Here is a 23,228-nt window from a genome sequence, read left to right on the forward strand (position 1 = left end):
GTATTATCACTTTTGAATAACTTAATGCATCTTACCTTAATAAAAGTATAAAAACAAATCTTACTTGCTTCCAATTTTTTTAAAAGTAGCGCACCACAACTTTTCAAGAAACAGATTAATGTTATCATTTAAAGTACAGGAACAAGTTAATTTGCTCTGCTTAAGTTGTTTTATCAGATGTCTAACAAATAAGTCATGAATGCATGCAGTGTGTTATCATACTAGGTTAGCGTGGCCCAAAAAATTAGACAGAAGAATGATAGTCTTTTTACTTATTTCCAAACCAGCTGTCCTTAGACTCACTGAATCAGACTTACTCATAATAAAACATGATTTCTAGTATTCTTTGGACAATAAATTACTCATTGTTCTCCTGGAAAATCTAAAAAAACCTGGCAATGTGGAAAGATGAGGAGAGAGTGGATAAAAGAGGGACTTCATGGTGATATCTCTAAAGTAAATCAAGCTGCTGCAATCTGCTCAACTGTTTTACTGCTGGGTTAATGCTTAATAAAAACTGGCAGATGTGGCCTGTTATAGTGGCAAAGTGTGTGTGTGGAGGGGTGAATAAACCACTCCTCCTTTCTCAGCCCAATCCTCCCAGAACACTCCTAGTCAACATTAAAAGCTGTCATGACAACATTAATTATAGTATTGAGACTGCATGAAGGACCAGCATGAATTTACTTGCTGGCTATTGCTGTTCTTGCTTATGGACCACTATAGCCATGTTTCTAACCAGCACGATTCAAGTCAACCAGCATGGTGAAGCTGGATGATCAAGAAAGTCCTGCTGGTTAAGCTAGATCAAGAGCTAACTGAGGACCAGCATCCAAAACAAAACATGCTGGTGACCATTTATTCTGGTCTTTTTTGGAGAAGGCTAAGATGTAACTACCTATAAGATATGTAATTTTTGTGGTAGTAATGCATTTAGGATGTTTGTTACAACATAGTGTAGGAGAAGTAACAAGCATGGAAAAGTCTACAGGCGAAGATAATTAACTCAGTTTAATAAAATCCAGCTGAAACGGCACAACAGCAACAGAAATTGTGGTGAGTAATGGTTGTTTACTGCATTGGACTACACTGTCCGCTGCAGTCCTCCTTCCCAAGAAGATGTTTTGTTGATGTTTCCATCATGAATGGGCTTTCAGTGGATATGGGCACAGGAAACAATGGGAATTCAGCATAGACAGCAATCTGCAAATGGCTAAATATATCTGCTTACCACGCACTAACTTTAAACTTTATCTTCTTGTGCTCTGAACAACCCCAGAATCCCATTCTTCTAAATGGGTGTAATAAAAGGTCAAAAAAGGTCACAGTCTTTCCAACTGCCTGTCTGTTTATATGTTTGTGTGTAGGTGTGTTTGTAAGCACGGTTTCCTGGAAATAAGTTCTGCAGGACACAAGACTGGGGACTCAGAAACACATGGTACCCATTGGACATGGGCTATTATTATTTCTGCTGTGTAACTACCACCACTGTTTACAGACAAACAAGGCTATGTTCAACTCCAATCAAACTCACTCTACGTTAAAGGCAACGTTTAGTCTGAAAATGTGCCTCTATTGAGCTAGATGTTTCAGATTTTGAAAGGTCAAGGCAAGTGATATGCCTTGAGTGTGTCATTGGCTTGGCACAATATGACAGCGTGAGAGAACACTAGGATTGCCAGACAGAATGCTTGCAAACTACGGTTGTGCATTATTCAGAACTGAACTGAATTTCAATTGAGGGATGCAGAATTGCAATTCAAATTTGAATGAAAATGAAGTAGATTTGAAATTAATTAAATAAATACTTGGATAAATATTTCATTAAGCTTTTTAAAGTCAAATTTTGAATGTTGGCCTGACAAACCTTTAGATTGATTTTAGTTCTATTTTATTTTTAATTAGTAATTTCAGTTCCTCTAGTTAGTAATTTTAGTAATTTCGGGACTTTAACTATTTATATTTAAATTTATAATATTTTTATTTATTACATAATTTTGTAATAGTTTTAATTACAATTTAATTTCTCTTAGGTGAAAAAATCCTATAAAAACTGATGAGATATTCTATGGTTAATGTGGATGAGAGTGCTTTAAATCACAGGACAGAGACTCCAACAACCATCCATGGAAAACCCTTTAACGGGCAATGGGATGTGAAAATTATAGCTTGTGAGGAATATTATATGAGGATGACACTACGACTCTAAATCAGCGCTCATAAAGAATTTCAGTCATGTAATCTCCTCTAATTTCTGTGTATCTCTGCTCCGAGAAGGTTCCAGTAAGTAAAGGGTGAAATGTGGCGGAAATACCACAGCCCAAACACATTAGCGAGACGACACCTGTGTATTTATGGATCAAGGTTTTTCACCTTGGTGCAGCATTCCCTCAAGAGAACAAAAAACAAGAGATAAAAGTAAACAACAGCCCTGTCACAAGGTCTATGGGTGCCTAAACTAGCTTCAGTTAGTACTTGCTGCGAACTCTCTCCACCCTGTTTCCCTTCTGTTAGAGCGCTACAGTGCTGAGATGTTTCCTCTAGTGCCGTGCTGACATCCAAAAAGCTCTTGAAATCTCAGATTTGGGAACACTGAGCATTATATAAGCCACATGAAAACAATGCAGCCCTGGGGAACCGCTGGTCACCCTTGATTGAAAAGTCGGCATGCCTCTTTATCGGGCCGTGCACTGCGTTTTATAAACTTTTTTAGTGTAAACAACTGTATTACAGTCCTATTGTCCTGGACCGTTGATGCATTCGAGGAGGTTTTGTTTGATAGTCGTGTTATATAAAACACTTTGAAAAAGAATTCAATACCCAACTTTCTTGTATTGTTGTATGGACAACGGTAATTTCCTTGTGCAAACAGGCAGAGTCCAAATCTCCCAGCAGGAGAACACTCTCACTTATCGTTACACAGGGTGCGGGACTGAACACAACAATACAGCTCTTCAGCTCGCAGCATGAACACTGCCACCAGGCTCAGGCACCCGGGTCAGAGGTCACACTGAACCAATCATTCTTTACAAGTCTCTCCTCTCACAGACCTGCTTTATAGTTTGCACTCAGCTGTAACCGACAGTATCTACAGTATGTGAAGTATAGCTCTGCTAACACAGGATGCAGCTGAATTTATGTTCAGGGAGCTTAATGAACCAAGTTTTGTGGCTATGACTCACCGGTTCTTTTAAAAATACATAATTTATTTTATTCGATTTAGCTTAAGCATTTAAATGTTAGCTATTAACATTTGTTTGTTAAGAGGATTTCTGTTCTTGTTTTTCTGCTTGGCCTCTGCTTGTTTTTGCTGTGATGTGATTCAAATTCAATTCAGACCATTTCTGAAGATGATTCATCCTTCCTGAACAGCAACTCACTTGGCGTCTGATGACAATGTTCGGTAATGTGCAGTGACTGCATCGAGGGCTCAGTTTTATAATTGCTTGAATGCACATATCCACTCAGCTTTTTTGAGTTGTGAAATACCAAAGTGGCATGTAAACAATTGCTTTTCTAGGCAAGTTTAGAGAATGAGCAGTGTGTATAGTAAGCTTTTAGATGATAATGTCTTCTCCTAAAAATGTGACATGAGTGAACATAAATACAGCCATAATTTTGAAGACAGTTGGCCTTGTATCGTTCGTCAACCAGTGGTGGTGATATTGCACAAATGCAAACACACTAAGCCTGTGGTTTCCTGAGCTGATTGCTGCCCAGACACTGAATCATTGTGCTACAGATGGGAATCATTTACTGGGGATTGAACTACAGATTGATCTGAAATTCCAAAATCCAAATAAAGTTCAGGAATGCTATAAATGAGAGGGAAACGGAAGTTAACACTTAAAGGTAAAGTGTGCAATGTACAAATTTCAAAATACTTTCTCCTATCCCAGGTTAACATGCAATAAATATATAAGAAGGCTATTTGAAGATTTCCCCAAAAAGTGTAAACACTGAGCTCTATGTTTGAGCATCATAATTAGCTTGACACAAGTTTAAGCATGGCACTTTCTGTTAATGTGATTCTTTTGTGGCTAAAGATTTTTCATTGCCACTATGTGAAATTAAATGCAAATAAATCTAGAATGATTAGAATGTACACTGCTGTTTAAAAGTTTCTGGCCAATATATTTTTGTTTATTCTTAAGAAAAGTATACCTTTATTCTGCAAGGATGCATTAAAGTGATAAAAAGTCACATATGATTATGATGCTGCAAAACATTTATATTTCAAATAAATGCTGTTCTTTTGAAGTAATGATGCGGCAGCATGCTCAAATTTCCCACAAATTCCTACCAGTACCACTCAAATTAGAAAACATTATTATAAGCTAAGGCTTAGGTAAGTAGGGTTTTGAACACTGCCCAGTTATGTACTTGTTCAAAAATGGATTTTGTATCATTTTTAACCAAAAAACTTACGGAATGCAGCTTTAAAAAAATATTAAAACGTCTATTTTATATTGCAGTAATATTTCACAATATTACGTTTTTACTTAATTTTCAAACAAATGCAGCCATGGTGAGCATAAATATTTCTAAAACAACTTACTGACTTCTAAACTGCACTGTAAGTGGGAGGTCTGCATTGTAAACTCACCCATAAAGGATCCAGTGCTGCAGATGAGACTGAAGAAGCAGCTCTCTGGAGGAAGTGTGCCACATTTACTGCAGATCAGAACATCATAACAGAGGTTAGATGCCCAGGGTTCTCATTACATGAATAGACAAACATACATAGATGCACATTCCAAAGCAAAGGGTCCTGAGAGATGAACTTTCACTGGCAGCTGACTAACATAGGCCTGTTTGGCCCTCGGTGTCACGCTGGCAGCTGTGGGTTATTGGGAAAAAAAAGGATAAAGCTATAAAAGGAAGCCCTTAGCTTTTCTCACACAGCTTTCACTCTGTATGGGAACAAGTCAAAAGATAAGCAAAGATAGGGCCTTAATGGATGAAAGACTGGGCCAGCACCTCACCATGAAAGGAAATTGTCCTTATAAACACACAGGTAATTATTACTGAAGAACATTTCAGTTTTATGTAACATGTCACTGTGGTATGAAGCCTTAAAGGCACAATATGTAATTTTTCTGCTTTAAAAATAGCAGAAATCACTATATCTATGTTATATTTTTTTTTAGTTGTGTACTTACATTATCCGACAGTTTCCACGAACTTTCAAATCCAGAGAAAATTATAGTTTAATTAGAAGACACGGCACGTTTCTTTATTTCCGTTTTGTTGCCCGTCTTTGACGTCATATAAACTTTGACCTCTCTAGTTTATCTTCGTTCCTGCGGAACCCGGCGGAGCCGCCAAATATAAAGCTGAACAGAAGCAAATGAGAGACGAAGAAGAAAAAGTAGTAGCTAGCCTTGATCGAGACTATTATATTTTATATTTATATTGTTTATATTAGTATTTATACCTCAATCAATAACTTAGTTATGGATCATGATTATGCTTTGCCTGCACGTTCTGTGAAGCGGAAACGTACGGGTGAAATAAATGACCCGAGAAGGTTTTGGGACAAGAGAAGAAACAAGACACGGGTCAATATTGGAGTTGCATTTCCAAGATTAAGAGAGCTTCGTGACAAGCTGAAACTACAGAGAGATGCCGAACTCGCTTGCATTCTAATAAATAGGTATGCATCCATTCAGCTAACTGTATCTATCCGTATATTTTGTGAAACGATGATGTCTTGTGTAAAACGCAGACGGACTAGCTCTCATGTATAGTATAATGTAAAACCACATTTGTTCTATATCTAGCTGGATAAAGTAGCTTCAAATGCAGTTCACTATCTTGTTCGATATCATAGTATAAACGTAATTATAATTATAAACGAAAGGCGATCGTGTTTTTTTTTTACATATATTACTACTAGCTAGATGGAATATTGATTTGATAGGGGTCTGATAATTCATATATCTCTCCGTTCGAAAAGATGTGATTGTCAAAATACTAAGTTAGAATGAGTGCGGAATACATGTACTTTTCGGCGACGTCATCACTGCTTGCGCACGCAACCAGGAGGCAAAAGACCAGCGCTCTTCGTACCGGAGTAAAGGGTTTAGGCTAGTAGCATAGTGGTGGTGTTGTCGCTAGTCAAAATGCCAAGGAGTTGTTGCGTGGTTAATTGTACTAAACGAGCCAGTGCTGGGTGTCAGATGTTCACAGTATGTCCTGATTTTCATTCGTAAACAGTTGGACGTTTTACATAATGTTATATTAATATGAAACACAAACAAACAGATCCAACTCTGAAATTGCAATTTATTATTGAGTCAACAAGAAATTACAAACAATGTGAAATCTACGTTAATTATAATGTTGTCTTACTGAACTCGGCATAACAGATAGCGGGTTTCTGCCTCCTGGATGTGCGCGGATCAGGTATTGTTTGTATACAAGAAAACCGAAATTTTATGACAGAGCGCGTGTTCCAATGAACAACAACTCCCATGAGCTTACGCTCTTTCCGCGCAATCACATTGCTGGACCAGTTTAAGTGATTTTAAGAGCATGCATCAGTTGCATTTAGGGTCTGTGAGGTCATGAAAATGCCATGCGATTTTAAAACAACAATTTCCAGGCCTAAAAACGTCTTGACAAAGTTGTGGAATTTTATTTTTCAAATCTCTGTGTAATAGATATAATAATAATGGCTTAAGTATTTTAAGCCATTTGGTACTTGCGCGCTCCACATGCTGTATTAGGCTATGTGCCCTCGCAGTCACATCCAAAGCTTGCGCGTATCAAGCCGCCTCGCGAGTATTACCCTATATAAGAGTTATTTTTCGTAGTTTGTTGAGTTTAATAACACAATATGATGTCTGATGGTTGTTGACAAATAAAACAGTTACGTACATGGCAAACTCTACTAAAATACAGGGGGAGAAATGAAAGAAAAGGGGGGGAAATCAAATATTAAACACTGCGTCGTCAGTGTTTGTGTTGTATCAGACACGTGCAATTAACATTAGGCTATATGAAAAACAAGCTCAAATGGAGTTAACAAGGTTTTTGGCCGGCGAATGAGGAGATCTGTGTTTTGTCTGCATCTGAGGCAAGTGCAGCATATTATATGCTATCATCACCTTTTACAGGCTATATAACGTTTATTGTTGCTATATGGGCGGTTGGTTTTTCTTGTTGTTTAGTAAACTTGGCCAATGTCTCATGATTTAAACGATAAAGCGCTTATGCATAGGATATTCAAAACGTACAAAAGTATATTGGCTAGATGCCAAAAAACGTACTTCTCCAGTCTTCAAACACACAAAGACATAAGCCTTTACAGACATAGTGTTTGAGTAAAGGAAATGCTGTATTCAAACAGTTATTTGTTTAACCTTGCTTTGCAGATAAGCGGAGATCTGTCTCCTCCAGGCTGTGCGCGCGCGTCAATCTGAGTGGAGGCGGGGGAAGTGACGAGGTTTCGCGAGAGCTTGAGGATCCAATGGCGTAATGAAGTTTTACATAAATGCTCTTTTTAATATACCTGCCATACATTGTCAATTTGTATATTGTCAATCCTTACCCACCTATTTGTATTTTTTTGTATTTTTTATTCCTTATTGTGTTTTTTGTTCTGTCGCTGTTATGTTGCACTGCGGAGCTCTGTCACGAAAACAAATTCCTCGTATGTGTGAACATACCTGGCAATAAAGCTCATTCTGATTCTGATTCTGAAAAGTTCTTTTAAATACTTACCGTTAGTTAAATATTTGTAAAACCCTCTGATTTAAAATACTAATAACGAATTATAATAGAGATATGAATTTTGGTTAATTTTTCACGGCACATATCTTTCTGCCATACGGAAACGCCACCCCTAGAGGAGAGGGATCTGCCAAAATAAAGTGCCGGATCCGATTTCGGAGGTGCCAGATCCGGATCCGGCTTGTTCCGGCACAAATTAAGCCCTGCTTATAGGCAATCGCCTGAAAAGGGCTACCTACCAACCAAATTTGTAAATTCTGTCATCATTAAATCACACTCATGTCTTTCTAAACCTATTCGGTTGTTAAGTGGTGACATAAGAATCGCTGTTTCCGGGTCCAAGCCTCAGCTCGAACCATTTAAGAATAAAACCTCAGCAGCCGTTTATGAGCACTGTATAGTCACATTAAACAAGTGTTTAAGTGTTGTTAAGATTTAAAACCATGACAAAAGCCTCATAATAGTCTCATGAATGTGATCAAATATGACTTTTGAAAACTGTATGATAGTCTTATGTGAGGGACACACTTGAAACCCAATCATTATTCATTGAAAATTACATTCAACTTGTCATTTTATGGAGAAAGACCTAAATGAACAGTCTTATTTTGTTACACAGAAGAAAGTAAGTAAGTAAGTAAGTCTTTTGGGACAACATGAGAGTTAATGAATTATGACAGAATAACTGTTAATAAACAGTAAGGCCATGTTCTCCTTATAAAAATTCTCTGAACCAAACTCAGCTTTCCTAAACCATGTAATAAGTTCCCGCTAAATGAGCCTCTGCTGGATTACATATAGCTACGCTTTCTATAAATAAACCACTGAGGTGTTAAGCTCTATAATGATAAGCTAGAAATGTGTATGTTGTTCTGAGTGTGAGTGTGTGTGTGTGTGTGTGTGTGTGTGTGTGTGTGTGTGTGTGTGTGTGTGTGTGTGTGTGTTTGTTTGTGTGTGGTTCTGATCTTTCACCCACTTCAGAGTACCTCTAGGCTGAGAACCGCAGACTATATAGTGGGTAGCAGTCAAAATAAACCCCCCCCCCCCCCCCCCACACACACACACACAAACACACACACACAAATGCTGGTAGTAGAAATGCAGATCATGGACACACCCAAAGGCACACATAAATAAGGCTTATAACTCAAGTTCATACTCCATAAACCACACAGCTCTGAAGGCAAAGGAGACAGGTGGTCTATTGAACAGCTCGGGTCAAAGATCCCACAAGTTATTCCAGAATTCACAATATATGCATTGTCAGATTTCCCTTTGGTGATAAAATGCCCAGAAGAGCCAAATAAATGAACAACATGCTTAGGCTAAAACTATCTTGATGTTCTTGCCCTTTTTGCCAGTTTGGTTTCGGTTTTTCCTCAGTAATTTGGGAAATTCCTTTGTGTGGTGAACAAGTTGCAGCTCCTCTAAGTGTTTTTCTCCCAGCGGTAAAAATATCTTGTAATAGTGAAATATCTTATTTCGTAAGGGTGCCATGTAGATCCCTGTTTCTCCCCCTGACCCTATCTCGGTCTTCAGATTGAGGAAAACAGAAATGGCATGCATGCAGAAGAAGGGAAGGGGTCGTGGAAAGAAGACCACTGCTTCAGATAGAGAGGAGGGCTGAGAATGGCACTTTCCAGCAATTAGGTGCACTTCAGACTGAATTAAAAAAAAATAACTTTAATAATTTTTTTTAAAACAAAAGCAAATGAAATTAATCAAAAAAAATTGTTAAGTAAATTAGCATCAAATTGTAGTGTTGTTTGCATTTGTAAACCTCAAGCATTCAACCCTGTCACTGCATGAAACAAAATACACAAATAATTAATATAAAGCATAAATTTATTATTAACTTTTAGTACCAAACTAGCTAGGCCTTATAGCTTTGCTAGCTTTATTTATGCTTAACCTATAACTGTGTTATTGGTATAGTTTTGTTCTCGCTGTTATATCATACAGACCTTATGAGAGGAACATTGTCCAGAGTACAGCACATGGTTGGTCCCCTCTGCATTGGCAGATCCACGTCACATGACTGGTTATACATCCTGTAAGTAAACAAATACACAGACAACCATGTTATTATTACACATATGGAGTTAAAACAGAGCCAAAATGAGTCCATCTTTTGATGGAGTCTACTTTGAGAAGCTTTGAAATTTGCTCACTGTGCATAAATAATAATCAATCAGACAGATCTGAGTGTATTCAGTAGGACAGCTGCATCTGTCTAAGTTACACACCGCTGCATTCCTACTGCACATTGGATGATACGGCCACAGTTACAACTCACTTCCAGTATAAACCTGTTTTGACAATCGCCATGACTTTAATTCATACTTCACCATGCAGAACTCAATGTAAACATAACGTGGCTACAATTCATTACTAAAGCAAACACATCCCGCACTACAGGACTAATTCTCCTCCCTCTAAGTGAAAAAAGGAAATGAAAGACCACTTTTGTTTCCAGAGTGTAAAAATTATCCAGGAATGCAAAGGACTTTAAATCGTAAAGGCAGCCTGTGGGCCACGTTTCATTAAACAGACCAAATCTGATCTTGTTTGATCAGCTTCAGCTCTACATATGACACCTAGTCAGAAAGTAAAGAGTTTTCACTGATATTCTGGGACAGTGGGTTTTATTCATCACTCATATTAAGGATGAATAATCCTCTGCGACCGCCTCTGCTCATGGACCCACACACAGACGGCATTATTACTGCTTTAAATAATTCAAGCACAATGTGCCACCTCCCAAAGCCCAAGAGCAGCGCTAACACTGAAGTTACCTAGTCACCGCTATGCTCCATATGCTAATGTTTGACTAAAGCTCTCCTTGTATGAAGCACAAGTTAACCTGCGATTAACAATGAAAATAAACAGGATTCAATTCCTCACTGGCTAACACGTCCTTGAGCCAAATGAAGTTAATGAGAAAGGATTCAGACACTCATTAGAGCAGATGACGCATGAAGAAGTGTAGGAGATACAAAGTCAGGAGGTCGCTCTCTGATGTGTGCATTTTAAAAAGGTGTTATCAGTAAATGATTAATAGCCTTAAAGCACATGAACCGAAATAAGCTATTTTCTTTAAAAAGATGATTAAATGCACATCAGTTAGCAACATACAGTAATAATAAACATGCAAAAATAAAAATAATACATATTTGGAAAAAAAACTGCAAAAAAATCGAAATATTGAGAAAATCGCCTTTAAAATTGTCTAAATTAAGTTCTTAGCAATGCATATTACTAATCAAAAATTATTTATTATATATTTACAGTACAGTGCAGTTTAGATCTTTACTTAATATCCTAATGATTTTTGGCATACAAGAAAAATCAATAATTTTGGCCCATACAATGTTTTTTTTTTTTTTTGGCTATTGCTACAAATATACCCCAGCAACTTAAGACTGCTTTTGTAGCATAAATAATAAATACATGTAATAAATAAATAAATGTAATAAAATAATTAAAAGAAAACACAATAATCTTTACTAAAAGTCTTACCAGTTGTCCACAGGACAGACATGCTGGTTATACAAGGCCATGGCATACCTGGAAAAATAGAAATAGAAGTATTATTAATTGTTAGCTCATGTCAGCGTATGTAGTTAACTAATGGCAAAGTGTTTCTCATTGCATCTGTACATAATAAACATCATACAAACAGAATGACATAACAAATCCAAATAAAAACCTAATGTCCGAAAACAATCTGTCTTTGAATGCAACCACAATTCTGTCCAATTGAAAACTGTTTCAAATCAATGTTTAAAATCAAGCTGACCACAAAACAATTTAAACCACTCATGTCTGGGATTACACAAAAGAAACACAGTACAGGCCTAAGGCTTAGAGGTATGAAACATATAAAATCCAGCAAGTTCACTTAGTTCACATATTACCACTATCAAAAATATGCTCTGGTGTCCTACACCACTGCAGCAGCCTGAGTATTCACTGATAAAACCAGAGTTTTATGACCCTTTGACATGTTTTCTGCACCAAAAAAACAATAGTCGATATGACCTGTACATCTTCAGCTTACATCGGCATTATGTGTGATTCTTTACTCACGTTGATAGGACAAGGTCAACACCCTCCTGATCCAGTCACATCGACCCTCAAGAGATGTCAATGAACACAGGACCATCAGATAACGGTCAAAGCAAACGTTTGCCTACAGATTTTAACAGAATCTGATGAAAGAGCATTTCCAAGCAAAGCTAAAGTTGCTTGCGAATGAACAATGAGACAAGAAAAGCTATTAAGTGCTCTGTGGAAAGTGAACACACACGGCACCTGCTGCTGGATACCATCTCTGTCCGTCTTTCTCCCATGCGGATCTCACTGTTGACATACACACACAAACACATTTGCATTTGTCCAGCATAACTCCATCTGACAGCATGCAGGGTCAGGAGTAGGCTAAGGAGCAATTAGGTTTGTTTTCATCTCAAGTGAATGTGTGTGTGTGTGTGTGTGTGTGTGTGTGTGTACCTGTTTTTCTATTCTGGTGGGGACTAAACCTGAATACACACAGACTCATGGGGACTGTCACAGTAGGGTTTTTTGAAAATCAAAAAGTTTCAAAAGTTTCCTGTGAGGAGTAGATTTGGTGTAGGGTTGGTGTAGGGCGATAGAAAATACGGTCTGTGAAAAAGCATTACGGCTATGGAGAGTCCCCACAAGGATAGCAGACCAAACGTGTGTGTGTGTGTGTCCACAAATGACAGATCACCTGAGCCTTCCACTACACTTAGCACAACACTGAAAGAAATTACATTTGGTAAACAAACATTCTGCCATCTGCCCTGGCTGGTTTTGTGAATAATCATGCAGGCTGTTACCAGGTCACTCTCAACATCACAGAGAGTCACACAGGCCTTCCTCAGAAAACAGTCTGGATACAGAGTAACCCTGCTCCCGCTTAGATTCCCCAGTCCATCTGCTCACCATAAGATTTGGATTTGCGCTCTAAAATAACTTGTGACAAGAGTCGATTGTGACTTTTTTGGCTAAACGATACTTCATTTTTGTTCTTTCAAACTGGTGCTTTCAAAAGGGTAGTTCATACAAAAATCATATTTCCATCATCATTTACTCAAAATCATGTCATTCTAATCCTGTATGACTTTCTTTCCTCTGTGGAACATAAGATATAATTGAAATAATGTCAAACAGATTTGGTAATTATTGACTTCCATTGTATAAACTAAAAACATTGACATTTCTCAAAATATCATCTTATGTTCTGCAGGAGAAAAGTCTTACAAAAGGGGGTGAGTAAATGACAGAATTTTGTTTTTTAGATCACTTTAAATAAAGACTTACGTTAAGCCCTGACGAAGGAATTTGCTCATTTCCAAGTCAAAACTAGAATGGAAATACTAAAACCAGGAATGTCCAAAAATTATTTAAACAAAATTTTAAAAGCAAAGGAGTTGCATTTTTCAACATCAAACTGATTTGTGTAAGGAAATCAGTTTTATTTACTATTAAGTCTACAAAAAGTGCTGAAAACTGATATGCAACCACATGATTAAAAAAATTTATTAATGCATTTCTTTTTTACATTCGATATATTTTTAATGTTTTAAAATTGTATATTGTGTTTTTTAAATAATAATTATATTGTACAAAAATAAATAATAAAATGTATCACAGTTTCCACAAAAATATTCAGCAGCAAAACTGTTTCTACCAGAAAGACTCGGGAGATAAAACGTACGAAGCATACATTTATTGACAACTCAGCAAGCATAATTATAAATTTCTTTGGCGGAAGGCCCCGTCCATGGTTCGTAATCCAAGGGTAGCGGACCTGCATTTCCTGCCTGAAGACGAAGGCAGGGGCGCCATCCTGGTGGTGGTGGGTAGGGTGGAGATTGTTATCACGTCGGCATCTGTGAACTCAAACATGTGTAAGTACGATCTTTTATACCAAAGTATAAAGACGTGATTGGATAATGAGGAAGGTAATTAGTGACGAAGTAATTGAGTCTTCCTGGCAGAACTTAGGCTAAAGCTTTCATTTTCAAGATTGATAATAATAAGAAATGTTTCTTGAGCAGCAAAGCAGCATATTAGTCAGGAGTATACTAAGACAGTACTCTCCTATCTAAGAAAAGGCTAGGTTTAATTCTTCATAATGTTAGAAACATGTGAATGTTAGAAACATAATGAACCCTCTACTAATTGCTTATTGCTCCGGGTGTGTGTTCACAGTGTGTGTGTGTGTGCGTTTGTTTACAACTCACTGCAGTGTGTGTGCACTTGGATGAGTAAGATGCAGAGCACAAATTCCAAGTATGGGGCACCATACTTGGCTTTTCCTTTCCTTTTATCTCTTTTTATGAACAACCTCCTAAACAGCCTGAACTACAGCTCCACCAGTATCCATACCCTCTCCATTCAACATAATTTACTACGGTCATTCACAAAGACATATAATGCTGCGCATCAAAAGCAGGTATATGTATGTGTGAGAAATTAATCAGCAAGAGCTTTAGGTCCAATCAAACCAAACCTGATCTGATTGGAAAATATCCCAATCCAGGGATGCACAATGCTAATATTTCCAAACCTTTCATACAAACACAGAGGACACAGATGTAGCACTGACAGTTTCAGCTGTTAATATGCACAAGCTTTAAAATATAAAGCCTTTGTTATGAATAAATATTCTCGGTGTTGTTTGCATAAACAATGTGTTCAACGTTGCAGGGCATGGCACATATTTGTGGGACTATTTAAGCCTTTGTGACGTTACCATAAACAACAACCTCAACGTATAGTAATAACGTCCAAGTGGAAAAACTTACCCTCGCATACATGGAAACTATTTTTTTTACAATGTAGCCTGAATAATTTAAACAACCGTTTCACTGGGGTGTAACTGGGGGATACGTACTATAAAGTTGAACTCAATAAAACTTACATTTCGATACAATTCAGTCTGACTATTCAGCAAACAGTTTCAGTTGTGCTTTGAACTGTTAGTTGTTGTTATTTTTGGAAACCTTAACTTTGTGTCTTTTATAGGTCATAATTAGAGGTTTCATTTTCAGCTATGAAAACATGCCCCTTCTTGCACAGATAATGGAAGAAAAAGTCTCTAGAACGGGACACGTTTAGTCCATGTTGTATTGGGAACTTCTCCTAGACCGTCACTACAGGAGTCATGGAAAGAATAAACCAAACATTCTCTCTCTGGCATAGTAAATGAGAAACCGCTGATGCTGCTCTAAGTTGCCCTCCTCTGTTTTACTCACACAGGCTTTATGTAACCACCTCAGAGACTTCAAACTCAACGCTCTACAGGAGAGGAAGGGGATCTTGAACTCGCTTTAGAAAAAGGGCGCCTGCAAGCATTCCACATGAAGGAAGTAAGGACAAGCAATGAGACGCCAGCACAGCTCTGCACCTTCAAGCAAGTAAAAACGCATAAAAGGTATTCCACATCAACTTGATCACAGACTCCCAACGACTGTGATCACACATGGATTTAAAAAAACAGTTTTCCTTTAAAATGACTCTTCAGTCAATCACATGTCGGTTCACGCACAGCTCTCTTCCTGAACATCATGGGTATTCCCTCTTTACTAAAAATGACCTCAAAGTCTTCAACATTTTTCAGGCAAGTTCAGGCGAGTCAGTCATGGGCAACTTTGCAGATTTATGTATAGCCCACTCCTCACAGAGTAGTTTCAGGAATTTGACTATAAATTCTACTGAAAGTGGCTGCATTTCAGATGTTTTGGCTCATGATTTAATACTTGTAGTAATAATACACCTTTCCACAACACATTATGTTACATTGAATACTGCATGATTCAGAAGCAACTTTGAGAAAGAAAAAAAAACAAGAGACATAATTTTGGGAGAGATAGAAGGCAATCTCTGTATACTACAACAAAAATAATGCACCACAAACATAAAACTGAAATATATTTGCATAAAACTGGTTTCAACATATTCTACATGCATCAGTAAATTCTGAACAGAACAGAATTTGTTCTGACAAGGTTCTCTCAAATTTCTGATCAGTTTGTCTTCCAGTACACAATGCATGTTAAAAAATTCTCAATAATGTTCTCAAAACATTACCACAAAAACATTATTTATGCATTGATCATGGAATGCTTTTTCCTGAAACGTTTTATTTGGATGATCTTCTGTTTTTTCAAATGCTACTACTTGCTTCAGTTTGTTCAGAAAACATTTAAAAGTAACGTTTCCATAATATTTGCACAATTATGAAATTTTATATATAACCATATTCTTTGCAAAACCAAGAGGTTTTGAACATTCGGAGAACATAATTGGAACTTATTGGAAATGCTAGCAAAACATCCTTTTTCGTTAGCTGGGCACTGGTTACATCACACTGTTAAATTTGTAACATATAAATGCTACATAATTTATTCTTCCAGACCATAAAGTTGCAAATTGACCAAGACTGTAAAATAAACAATGCTGAATTGGTGTGCATCCAGTTAAAAATCAAACCACGCTGAAAGTTACATAATCTATCAAAGCGTACATGAAACCTGCACATGTTATCCATAATAGGTATAGATCCAGGAGATTTTTCCATATCAATAACCAAAGCATTATCGTTTCACATGACATAAAATGGACTTACACGACCCATATTCCAGTGATGGTCAGAGCTGGGAGGCTGACGGGTAATATCATCCACAGAGACATCTCCTGCACACGATCCTCTACTGCTCCCCTCAAAAAATCCACTTCTTTCGCCTTCGCCAGCCTGTCTCCCTCTGTTCATCAATGTGCATTTATACTTGTTGCATGACACCAAACCGTCTTATCTTAAAGATCATATCTGCAATATAAAATAAATCATCTTTACAATGATAACAAAAACATGATAAACAGTTCCCTAGACTGTTATCTGCCATTTTGCAGGGATGATATTGTAATGCACAACCTGTTTGCAAGCTGTGAAATTTGCATTATTCTACACACATTTTTACACTTTTGTTTATTCTGTAAACATTCTTAACTGGTAGTTTATATCTGTTGTTCTGTCTATGCACTTCTATGGACCTGTAGAAACAACACAGCATTTCGTTGCCTGTAATTACTGCTGCATGCATAGCTGGTGTACATTTGAATGAATAAACTTGACTATAATTGGAAACTGTGAGTTTAAATACATCCTTTTGGTAACCAGGCAAAATGGCCGATTGAAGTTGCAGTTTAAACTAACTGTAACATCCGTGTGTGTGGTGTATGTGTGGACAGTGTGTCTCACCTTCCCCCCGTGACAGGGGACCACCTTTGTTTAAACCCCTCAGACAGAGCTCAGACTGTTCAGAAACGGACTGCATCAGTCGCCAGTTACCGCTACAGGTTTATCGTTATTCCTCGAGCGTCCAAATGACGGCGGCTGTGTAAAGTCCCTTCGCTCTCGGTGTTTTTCGGCAGATTCGCGGTGCGTCGCTCCTCCGTCTCTCTTGTGTCCCGCCGTGTGGACCGAAGAAGCACTTAAAACAGTCCAGCTGTTCGCTTCGCACTGCTCCGCCTCCCGACACACACACACACACACACACACTAGACTAGAGCATCCTGATACACTGTACAAAATGTTTGACATTTTGAAGTGAAACGATGTACAGAAACCGCTACAGAGAAAAACAAAAAGTGTTTACGTACTGTACGTTATCATATAACCTACACTGAAACTAGATATAGATACAAAAAATAGATTTAAAAAGCATTTAATTTACAGTAAACATCTATATTACATTCAACATGTGTTTTTATTGTGAAGTTTAGTTATATGTAGGCTTGTATTCAGTGTTGGGGAGTAACTAGTTACATGTAACGGCGTTACGTTTTATCACAAAAATAAATGTAGCCTAACTGTAATCGGTTACAGTTACTAAGAAACAAAATGTTAATTATTAGAAAGAGGGTTGCATTTGAATATTTCACACACACCCACATACAAATTTAACGGATTTCTTTCCCAAAGTACATTGACTGCTCTTAAGATATGAAATACTGTTTCAGGAGTTTAGACACAATAATGCTTATTCAATAACTGTTTTACTTCCAATTTTGGTTTATGTATATACTTTATTTTTTAGGGAGAACTGTTTTTACCAAGGCATTGTTAGATGCCAGTATTTCCTATTATAGCTAAAGATTTGATTTCTAAAACAGTTTCATATGAATCTATTTCTTATGATTTTAAATCTGTATTTAACCTCAAAACGATATCAAAGTAAAAAGAGGTGCTAAAATCTGCCTTTTATGTTGAATGTCATTGTATATACGTATACATAGGCTACTGTAAATATTATATAGGCTATTATGGATATTGTAATTCACATTTTTCATTTTAACCATGGTTTATAAAAAGCCTAATCTAATAACATTACAAATACTTTAGTTGTTGAAGCAGTAATGTACCATTAGTCTTTGTAAGATGGAGAAGCCATTTTACATTATGTGAGATAGGTAGCTAAGTGATCATTTGATGTGATATCAAGAAGTACTCCCTGAGAATTATCTAATTAAGTTACTGATATTTGATTTGGCTGTTCTTAAATATCATCTTTGACATGTCCCCAACACTTTCAGCCATCTTCAAATGTTACTTAATTTGAACTAAAATTAAACATTCCACACAAATTGTCATGCTGATAATATAATTTGTATTTTTTAAAAATCATAGGAAGAAATGCAAGTGTTTTCACTAGTGGTCAGTGGTCACAGACTTTGATCAGTTGCTTGTCATCTTCAAGTTAGAATATCTGCTTATTTTCCTTTCAAACTTATTTAACACCAGTGAAGTTTCTATTTAGATTAACTTTGTTGACCTGACTGGCTGATGTCCTGAAAAAATGTGCAATGAGTGCAATGCTTTTTTTAGACCTCAGACAGCATTGCATCAAAAGCTGAGCTACTTCTGAAGTAAACCATTACAAGTGCAAAAACTAATAAATGTAGTTGTACATCAATGTTATGTTCTGCTAGACAAGATATGCAATGCATGATCTAAACACTTACATTAGGTTTTAGTACTGATAGTTCCCCTCCTATTAGATGTGCTACTGGTGTTGTAATGTTCAATGCATTACTCATCTAGTCTAAAAAGCACTTTTTATCAGACAAGCATAACAGCTGACACTATTATCATGTTGCAGGGATGGTCAAATTTTCAGAATAGCTGTTACCAAACGTATTCTGTCCACAGAATAGCCTACTATGAACAGTACTCAATATTAATGTTAAATATCATTAATTTAATAATGTAATTAAACACACTTTCTAACTCTATAAATTGCCATAACAACAACCCATCTGAAGAAAACACGATTTCACAGCTGTACTATTGCTGAGACGGTACCTCAACCTACTGCTCCATGACACGCATGCCTAATCAGTGTTTACATTGCAGTGTTTCTTCACCATCTTTCCTTTGTTCTTTGGATGTTCTGACGTAACCAGCTGACGCTATGTGCAAATTATGAAAATAATATTCATGGATAAGAACGTGGTCAGAAGAATGAGTGACGTATGAGTCATAAAAACAGGCTTGTGAATGTAGATATTGATTGTGAAAAGGTTGCCTCATTTGACCATATAAACATTTCTTGCAGTGGCAGTGATGACTTAGTCATTAGGATTAGTGTAATACATTTGAAAATGTGTCAATGTGTCAAATAAAACAAAAATACAAAACACAAGAGTTGCTTTTATTTCAGAAAAAAAGCCTGACAAATCTCACTTTAAAAACGTTTGGAATGGCTCCATCTAGTGGATTTGTTTTAAACAACAAAAGAAGGCCATTACAAAGAGTCATGCATTTTTATTTGTTAGAATCTTTTCAGATATGTAATGAAATACTGTATTTTCCCCATGTATTAAAATATAAATATACAGTATTGTCTTGTATTGTAACTTGTAATGGAATCACCATAGCAACACAGCATACAAAAAGATTCACAGTCAACATGTTTCTTCATTTGTCATATATAATGATCTTTATATCTAGAATTCTTACTTTGTATTACACAAAATATACCCAGTCTCTGTGTTTCTCTTGAGGATCAGATAGCTGGTATAAAGTATTTCGAACAAAGAAAAACTAAAATAAATCAATAAGCTAATTTATGCATTACACGTAAAAAAAAAAAAAAAAATAGTAGTTTTTTTGGATCGCCCACTGCTGATAGTGAAAACTGATGTTTATATAGCCACTGAGAATGACTGTCCGTGATTCATATTTTAAATGCCCAGGGAAGGAATGTAGCTCACTTCCTGTTCTCACTAAATTGACTAAAATGATAAATAATATACAATGCATATGGGAGAACCACGTTCTGATGAACACTTTACTCTATAATTACAGCCGTACTGTACTCCCATATCCCCAGACTCCAAGGCCATGGTACAGAGGCTCAGTGAATTGAGCTTGAACCTTGTGCAACAGCTTCATGTTGTCATACACACTGTAAAAAGCCACTGTTCCAGCTTCGTAATCTACATACACCCCTATCCTGGAGGAATTGGGGATAGGTATGGTTGTGCTTTTGCTGTTATGTACAAAAGAGTACTTGGATTCAGAGCAGTACAAACTCCAAGACTTGTCATTCCCCCCAAAGCTGCCAGCGTTGTCATTTCCTTTCCTCTGAATCCCCCTGTAAGTCACAGCGATGTCTATTTCTGTGCCACTCCACTCCACTTCCCAGTAGTAGCGACCGCCGGCAAGCCCTTCCTTACACAGCACCTGCTGCCAGTATTCGAAGCGATCGGGATGCTCCGGGTACGACTTCGGCTCGTTGCTCATCCGCACAACTGTGTTTCTGTCTGACAGGTGCAGGTTTGGATGGGCTGTTGAAGGATCCATGGAGAGCTGACAGGAATCTAGTTCGAGAACGAGTGTTGTTTAATCAACATAAACATATGTGTTTATGTAGCACATTGTCTTATGATTGATTATATTGATTTTAAACTTACATTCTAAAAACTCCTCCCTTTTTGCAGGGTCCAGAGTCTGGAGAATTCTAACTTCCTTCACTGGAAATAAAAAGCATGTACGCATATTAGATCATATTCATACATCATATTAGAATGATTTCTGAGGGATCCTGTGCCACTGAAGACTGGAATAATGACTGCTTAAAATTCAGCTTTGCCATCACAGGAATAAATGCCATTTCAAAATATATATAAAAAAACAGTTTATTTGTACGTTTGTAATAGAGGGTTTTAAACACCTGCTGATGAGATTTTGTTCAGTTCTTCTTTGCTTATGTCTTCTAATTGCACTTTCAGGTCAAAAATGGCTTTCTTTGCATTGTCAAAAGTGTGATGAGGGGCTAATTTCACCTTGGACAAGTCCTCATATCCAGAAGGAGCAGAAAGAGACTGCCAGCTCTAGGAGAAAATAAGCAGATATGTTATTTAATTTAAGGAACTTTTTTGTGAAACTGCAAATGCCTTGTGGGCCACAATGGTTTTCAACAATACCTGTAAGAAATGAATATGATCATCAGATTGGGACAGCTGCTCCAGATCATTATGCTTCTTTTTCAGTAATGTAATCTCCTCCTCCAGCCTGGCCAGGTGTCCCTCTGCACGTGTCAGCAGAAGGGTTTCCTGGGCTCGGATCATCTCCTTCACTTCTCCATGCCTCCGCTCCAGCGCCCGTAGCAGTTCCACAAAAATACGCTCATTTTCATCTAATACACTCTGAGATGAATGCTAGAATGAGAAAAACAACATGGATGAGACAGGGACTGTTATTCACATTTCTCTTTTACCAGTCAAATGTTTCCTCACATTAAAGACATGGAACAGGGGAAACAGCAGAAGACCTTTTGGGGTTCCCTAAAGAACCTTTTAGTGAAAAGTTCTTAAAAGAGCCATATATTTACTGTAAAGAGCATTTTAATAATCTAAAGAACCTTTTTCCTTGATAAAGAACCTTTTGTAGAATTAACAACACATTTGCATCAACACATTTGTTCACAGTTTTCCGGTTCAGTTAATGGTCGAATGATGGTTTGTTTTTTGTAAGTATTCTATTTTGATTGATTGATTTATTTTTATGATTCATTTAATTATTAGCTTTTCATTAACTCACAAGGTCCTTGCAGTTTCCTCACAAACCCCACTTTGGGAAGCCCTGTGTTATGAATGCATACAGGAAACGAGATCCAATCACAGTTTTTAATGGGGAATCCAAAAATCACATCCAAAAACAGGCAAGAGGTCATAACAAAAAAATCAGTCCAAAAACAAGAAACATGAAAAAAACCACAAGGGAACACGAGAAAGCCGGGTGACGGAAAACAAGGACTCCATGAAACAGATAGAAACAGACCGGTTTATATAGACAGGTGAAAACGATGAAATTGGAGACAGCTGAGTGCAATTAACCGTGATGAAGGGACAAGGCTTGTGGGAAATGTAGTGCCTGCAGTGGGGTGACTATGGGGAAGTGACACCCAGGGAAACACAGACCAGACACTGTGACACCCTGGCATAATGCATTATCAAATTACAACAAATTAAACCTAACTGCAGCAGCAGTTTATTTAACATAAACAATTAAATAACATAATATATATGAACAGAAATTTCTTCCCAATGGTTTTCTAAATTCCTCACTTTTAGGGATGCCACTGCCTGCCTGAGATCTTGCCATTTCTTTATCCTTTCTTCAATTTTCTGCTGTGAAGCCATCAGTTTAGCCCCAAGCTGTTTCTGTTTTTTAAAAAAAGCACATTTGTTAGGCATTGACTGGTTGATAGTCTCATTGTTTGAAAGCGCTGAATTTATTAATGATCATGATTTATTTGCACTACTATATACTATATACTGCGCTACTATATACTTCTTCATGACAGTAAATGTTGTCTCAGCATGATGAGCTCACCTGCTTTTCTGTCCTTTCAGCAGCTGCTGAAACAATATCATGTTTTTTGTGTTCCTCCATGATACACAAAACACAAACACATGCTTGGTCAGAACGGCAGAAAACCTCCAAAAGTTTATCATGTTCAGCGCAGATCTTCTCACGCAGTTGCCCTGTTGCAGCCACCAGTTTGTGCTTCATGAGAGCTGGATACTCATAATGAGCTTGGAGATGTGTCTCACAAAATGAGGTCAAGCACGTCAGACATGACTTCACTGCTCTGTTCTTCTTAGCCAGACAAAAATCACACAGCACTTCTCTGAAGCTGTTCCGGGTGCTGGAGCTGCTGTATCTTCCAGACTGCCCGGGTTTTTCCAGAGTGCTGTAACGGCTTTGATTTGCTGTACTTCTCCGAGACATGTTTAAACTCTCTCAGCATCATCCAAAGACAAGGGGTAAAATGCAGTTTCAATGAAACTGTACGGACACATCCATTATATAGAGGAATGTGAAGCGTGTGCGACAAACCAGTTTACCAGGTTAGGGTGACACCACCTGGATAGGTGTGACAGCTGATGTC

General features: G+C 37.4%; 2 protein-coding genes across 2 annotated transcripts in view; both read right to left on the reverse strand.

The window, feature by feature from the left end:
• Positions 1-17,273, reverse strand: part of LOC132156598 (transmembrane protein 150A-like) — a 33,549-nt gene extending 16,276 nt beyond the window's left edge. Inside the window, exons 1-5 of the mRNA XM_059565545.1 lie at positions 17,030-17,273; positions 16,397-16,597; positions 11,257-11,304; positions 9,702-9,788; positions 4,607-4,674 (exon numbers count right to left, since the gene is read on the reverse strand). Coding sequence (XP_059421528.1) covers positions 4,607-4,674; positions 9,702-9,788; positions 11,257-11,304; positions 16,397-16,461 — 268 coding nt within the window. The 5' untranslated portion in view covers positions 16,462-16,597; positions 17,030-17,273. The remainder of the gene's footprint in view (positions 1-4,606; positions 4,675-9,701; positions 9,789-11,256; positions 11,305-16,396; positions 16,598-17,029) is intronic.
• A 2,609-nt stretch (positions 17,274-19,882) lies between these two features.
• Positions 19,883-23,121, reverse strand: LOC132157303 (tripartite motif-containing protein 16-like). The gene is made up of 6 exons (XM_059566587.1): positions 22,670-23,121; positions 22,402-22,497; positions 21,259-21,492; positions 21,006-21,165; positions 20,746-20,805; positions 19,883-20,652 (listed from the first exon to the last, which is right to left on the reverse strand). Exons 1-6 carry the CDS (start codon positions 23,066-23,068, stop codon positions 20,132-20,134), a joined length of 1,470 nt encoding a protein of 489 aa, XP_059422570.1. The 5' UTR covers positions 23,069-23,121; the 3' UTR covers positions 19,883-20,131.
• Positions 23,122-23,228: the final 107 nt, after the last annotated feature.

The sequence above is a fragment of the Carassius carassius genome, chromosome 14, assembly GCF_963082965.1.
Source record: "Carassius carassius chromosome 14, fCarCar2.1, whole genome shotgun sequence".
In the NCBI taxonomy this organism is placed as follows: Eukaryota; Metazoa; Chordata; class Actinopteri; order Cypriniformes; family Cyprinidae; genus Carassius; species Carassius carassius.

Excerpts from the sequence above, each read along its gene's own strand:
- LOC132157303 (XM_059566587.1), bottom strand. The coding sequence starts at position 23,068 with ATGTCTCGGAGAAGTACAGCAAATCAAAGCCGTTACAGCACTCTGGAA. Across the intron at positions 21,166-21,258 it reads ATCATATTCATTTCTTACAG|AGCTGGCAGTCTCTTTCTGC; the intron begins GTATTGTTGAAA and ends ATTTTCTCCTAG. Across the intron at positions 20,653-20,745 it reads AAGGGAGGAGTTTTTAGAAT|ATTCCTGTCAGCTCTCCATG; the intron begins GTAAGTTTAAAA and ends TTCTCGAACTAG.